The 2,500-nt window shown below is 42.3% G+C and overlaps 1 protein-coding gene across 1 annotated transcript in view; it reads right to left on the minus strand.

The window, feature by feature from the left end:
- Positions 1-584, minus strand: part of LOC137989933 (uncharacterized) — a 942-nt gene extending 358 nt beyond the window's left edge. The window contains exon 1 of the mRNA XM_068835510.1: positions 1-584. This exon is cut by the window's left edge and continues 358 nt beyond it. Within this exon, the coding sequence (XP_068691611.1) occupies positions 1-584 (584 nt within the window).
- Positions 585-2,500: the final 1,916 nt, after the last annotated feature.

Below are 2,500 nucleotides of genomic sequence, written 5' to 3' on the forward strand. Positions count from 1 at the left end.
TTCACGAAAGTGGGTAGAAGCCATGTACACTTTACTTGTGTGCAAGCTAATTTGCCATTGATTCGTATCCAAGCTTCAATGTAAAATAAAACACTGGCGATGTGAGAACATGACTCAGCGAGCCCAGCTTTGCAGCCTAAACAGTGAGTGGACAGAATGGTTCCATCACTGTCGGCGATTATCCAAATGTTCACCAGTGGGTCATTCATTCGTTGAGAGTGCCGCACTTTTGCAACGACCACATGCTTATTGGAAATCTTGCACCCTCTTACAGAAGTTACGAAACCAGAAACCATCTGATTAAACGCTTCCAAGCTCTTGTAGGCTTTGAACTGCTGTCCTGTATAAAAGCTTGTCTCTAAGACGAGATATCCAAGCAAATCAGTCGATTCTACTTGCGGCAAACACTCGGGATTAAACTGCTCACTAGGAATACTGACAGGGTCAACTCCTACGATTGATATCTTTTCGAGATATCGTCTCTTTACTTGCTTGTCTAAAGCTTTAGCGTACTCTGACAACACAGGAATATTAAACGAAAGGGTCTCCAAGTCTTCTTCAGCTTTATCTTCCGCTAAATCCATGATAGAAGCGAAAAATTCCACAAAAACCAGGAGAGGTCGATAAAGATGACTTACGATTACCATACATTTCGCGGACCGAGGGACACAACTATGGCGGATGCCCATATTTGGAAAGGGTTGTGACGTCAAGTGAAAACTGGCAATTAAGCCCCTAAAGGAGACTGATCTGGGCGTGGCCCAAGCTTTTTTTGACCCCTAAGGGAGACCTTGTCAAAACACAGACAAATGAAAAATACAGTGCCTTTTAATGATTGCAAAGACATCGTCATCGAATACTTTTACGTATTAGTAGTTTTAAAAGCACCATCATAAATTTTCAGTTATATTTTTTGCGGGAAACCCTAAACGAGATCTTCACGGCTAAATATAATCGCGTTTTTCCCAGAACACCCTAAGTAAGACCAAAATCCGAAATTTACACCCCTAAGTGAGACGACAAGCATCCCCGTCCCTTTCATATGCGAGTCCCCCCCTCCCGGGAAAAAATTAACGTTACTTTCGGAATTCTACGGTATGTGCCGTAATGCGACGTGGGACAGGTCGAGAAAGCAATCGCCATTTTGGAATTGATTACGGACAATGCTTATCTCCGTGACTTTTTAGCGAATTCATCGAAGGCTCGGAGATGCTCTTTATTTGCGAAATTATCTTGTTAGTCGAGCGTGTTGTGCAACAAGTTCCTTTGATCTGGATAGACGAACGATTTTTATTCTCTTATTCTCTGACAGCCTTGCGATCACTCTACCAGACATATACACATAATATTTCTGCCAATGATTCAAGAGAGGATCAGCGAGAAGCTTTCTTCTATCGACTGAAAACTCTTCGTGCCGTAGTCGTGGGAGGCCGAAGTTTTTACGTCTTTTGAATCAGCCACGATCAGATTGAAGCATTGGAGAGAAGGCATTACAGCTGGAGAGCAATGTCGAGTGTCATACCGTACTATTTTGAGGCGTCCTGTGATCACAAGGCCTCTCTCTTCTAAAGGTAGCTTCTCCCTTCCTCTAGGGACCGTATCATTTGAGGGATGCGGTAGAAGAATCACCTCCTTCAAAACAGCATTTGATCCGTTGTTGGGTATAACAAAACAAGTTTTGGTGCCAAAAATGATCACCAGGGTGTTCTTGGGACTAGGCTTGGATAAATTTTGCTCGTAAAATGGCTTATTCTGCCTGCCGGCAATGCTCGTAAAAATCGCTTATTCTGCTCGAAATTCCGGCTCGAACACCCTTATTCTGCTCTGTAATATAGAAGGGAGCCTGGGCCTAACCCCTGAAAACTAATTACCTAGATATTCATTATGCGTAGCAAAATTGTAATTCGTCTTACTTTAGATCACTACCATTACACGAAACAGAGAATATTTTTATTAGCATCTTGCAACTGTTATGCATATCATTAGTGCAGCTGATTTTCCCTCATTCTGCTCAAATTCTGCTCGAAAATGCCTTATTCTGCCGACGGAATGCTCGCCTCAAAAAGCTTATTCTGCTCGAAATTCTGCCGGCAGAATTTATCCAAGCCTACGTGGGAAAATTGTGTTGTCGTGGGACACGCGCGCGTCCACTTGTTACGAAGATTTTCCGAAGATCGAAGAAATCGATAGGCAGTTATTTGCAGGTCACGTGGTGGGTTCTCGGCCAATGAAAAGGAAGGATAAAATCAATCGAATGATAATTTAATTTATTTGTCATCAGACCGGGCTGTAAACGTGCGATAACACTCGCTAACAAATTATTGTAGACAACTAACGGGAAAGGTCCGGCCACACTTAAAACAAAGCTAACCATTTTAAAATCAGCGCTTAGGCTTAATCATTGATGAATTATAATGATCCTATTCTAGATGCCAGGCAACAAATAAATATTAAAGAAACTCTGTAGCCTGTTCACCTTGGTCTAGTGAATAGGAGCTGT

This window comes from Montipora foliosa, unplaced genomic scaffold (genome assembly GCF_036669935.1).
Source record: "Montipora foliosa isolate CH-2021 unplaced genomic scaffold, ASM3666993v2 scaffold_481, whole genome shotgun sequence".
In the NCBI taxonomy this organism is placed as follows: domain Eukaryota; kingdom Metazoa; phylum Cnidaria; class Anthozoa; order Scleractinia; family Acroporidae; genus Montipora; species Montipora foliosa.